The sequence below is a fragment of the Oryzias melastigma genome, linkage group LG17 (assembly GCF_002922805.2).
Source record: "Oryzias melastigma strain HK-1 linkage group LG17, ASM292280v2, whole genome shotgun sequence".
Taxonomy (NCBI): Eukaryota; Metazoa; Chordata; class Actinopteri; order Beloniformes; family Adrianichthyidae; genus Oryzias; species Oryzias melastigma.
In genome coordinates this window covers 34,424,585-34,426,934 of record NC_050528.1, presented here as the reverse complement: position 1 = coordinate 34,426,934, position 2,350 = coordinate 34,424,585, and the positions used below count along the sequence as shown (strand labels likewise).

The window sequence follows — 2,350 nt, the reverse complement described above, 5'->3', positions numbered from 1 at the left end:
AAAACCCCTATAGTCCCAGCCACAAATTTAAATTCTAAATATATCAGGAATTTTAATCTATCGCCTACTAACTCCTCGAGCTTCATCAGGAAACTACTTAGTAAAAAAATGTTGTTTTTGAAGTTTTAGACTTTGAATGGCGTTATCTTGGGGAGCTAGCTAAAGTGGCGCTCTTTCTGCGTTCACACAGTTTTTACCAAAATCTTGCAAGGATGCAGTTCATGAATGGTTGGCTTGAGCTGACAAAACAATAAGACGTATAATATGAAGATATAAGGAATGTGGGCGTGGTTAAAAAAAAACCTTCCAAGGAAATCAAAGTTTATTTTTGTTGAATCTTTTAACATGGACTTAGACCTGTTCGTCAGCCCTAGGCAACCAAAAATAAAACGGTGACTATGGAGATAAAACTAAAAGAAAAGCTGCCGTTTTAAAGAGAAGTGCAACTCTAAACAGGGTGGCGGGGCAATATGGGAGAGTGAGGGTAGGAAGGAAGATGGCGAGGGAAAGGGCGGGTGGTGACTGCGAGCCATACAAGATTTAAGATTAACTTTATTTATCCCCGCAGGGAAATTCAACGCCGCTTACAGCTTTAACTTAGTTTAATTTTGTTTAAAATCTCAGTTTAGGTCAAAGTATTCAGAATGTATAAACAGCTCCAGATGTTTACATTTATGAACATGCCTACAATGTGAAATGGATTAAAGAGGGAGTTAATGGAGCAGTCTCAGTGTAGAAGTTGGGTTGGAAACTTGTTTTGGCTCTGACCAGCCCCCCGGCTCGCCGCTGAGACTCTTCCTGTAGAGCCGCCCTCATTAAGTCAATCTCCAGTGGAGAATTTCACATCACATTCCTGAGCGTTTCTTTTCTGTGAGTCAGGACTCCTCTTCTCCTGCAGAGCTGATCCGGTGACACCAGAGACGTCCGTGAAGCAAAAAAAAAATGTAGTTTCAAACTCAGATGGCCACAGATTCTATCACTGACAGTAAACAAACTAACGATTAAAAAATATGTTCTTTCAGGTTGACGAGAGTGTCAGGGAATTCTTCAACCTGACAGCTGATGGGGACTTTGATGGCATCACGTCGCTGGAGTTGGGCAGAGTCTACAGTAAGTGAGGCTCCATAAAGTTTGTTTTGAGAACACCCTGACTCTTTTGAGGAATAACTCTGAGATGTTTGGCCTCATGTGAATCCCAACATGTTTTCAGAGAGAAAACTGCATAGTACAGTGAATATTACCTTGTAGACTCCATGTTTTTTTTAGATTCACGCAGCACCTGCCTATGTGTCCATCTATTTTCAATTTCTGACATTGTCACGCTTTTCCACGCATTCATGTGTCTCACCTGGTCCAGCTTGTTAACATTGCTCATCCCTTCTGTTTCCAGTGTTTCAGTTCTCACTTCAAGGCCTTGCTGCCATTTGGTCGCCAAACCCTTTCTGTCCTTGAAGCTGAGTTTCCCCCAGTTCTGTGTTCCTGTCCAGTATTTGATGCTGGATCTCTGTGAATGACTTGTTTCTGATCTGGGATTAACCTCTTCACCCTTGACTTACTTTCCAATTATTTAACAAATATTTGTCAATGTTTTTTTCCTGTTCACAGTGATGTTAAATTGAGTGGAGTCCTGGATTTAATGGTACATTCCAAACGAGTGACATCCAGCATGAAGACGTTAAGCTTAATGGAGCAACCAAAAAAAAAAACCTTTGAGTATAGTAACAAAAAAGTAGAATAACAGTGATCGGCTGCTCTCTCCACATTCACCCTGAACATGATTCATGTGTCGGGGTGTTCAGTTTCAATATCAAGTCAATGTCCAAATGCAATCAGGGGTCTAAGCGTCTGGCAACAGCACATTTCAGACACGACAATGTGGTGTGGCGAAAATGTAGACACGTCGCGTGAGTTCAAATATCTGAACTTTGGCGTGTCATATCAACCAATCACAAACTCAGATGACATGATCAGTGGGTGGAGTTACAAACCAGCATGGAGGAGAATCTGATCGGTTTCTTCCTGAACTTTATTATGTTTCCTTAAAGGTCCTCTAACTTTATTCTTATTTTCTTTTTCTGATCATTGCGGGACAAGTATTTGAACTTGCAGCTTTTCATATTGTCTGTGCACCAATAACAGTTTTCATTGGAGTAAACATTTACATATCGGTCCAGAGCTGTTACAGACAGAATCAGCTGATTTATGTATCACTTCTATACTGTAAAGTGTTGAATATCAGTGGCAAGGCAAGTTTATTTGTATAGCACATTTCATGTACAGAGACAGTTCAAAGTGCTTTACATAAAACATTAAAATAAATAGTAAAAATGTGATCATTAAAATAAAATTA

The 2,350-nt window shown here is 40.0% G+C and overlaps 1 protein-coding gene across 4 annotated transcripts in view; it reads left to right on the top strand.

The window, feature by feature from the left end:
* Positions 1-2,350, top strand: part of LOC112138784 (contactin-associated protein-like 4) — a 146,155-nt gene that overhangs the window by 133,312 nt on the left and 10,493 nt on the right. For all 4 annotated transcript variants that reach the window (XM_024261420.2, XM_024261422.2, XM_024261419.2 and 1 more), the window contains exon 21: positions 1,023-1,110. In XM_024261420.2, coding sequence (XP_024117188.1) covers positions 1,023-1,110 — 88 coding nt within the window. The remainder of the gene's footprint in view (positions 1-1,022; positions 1,111-2,350) is intronic.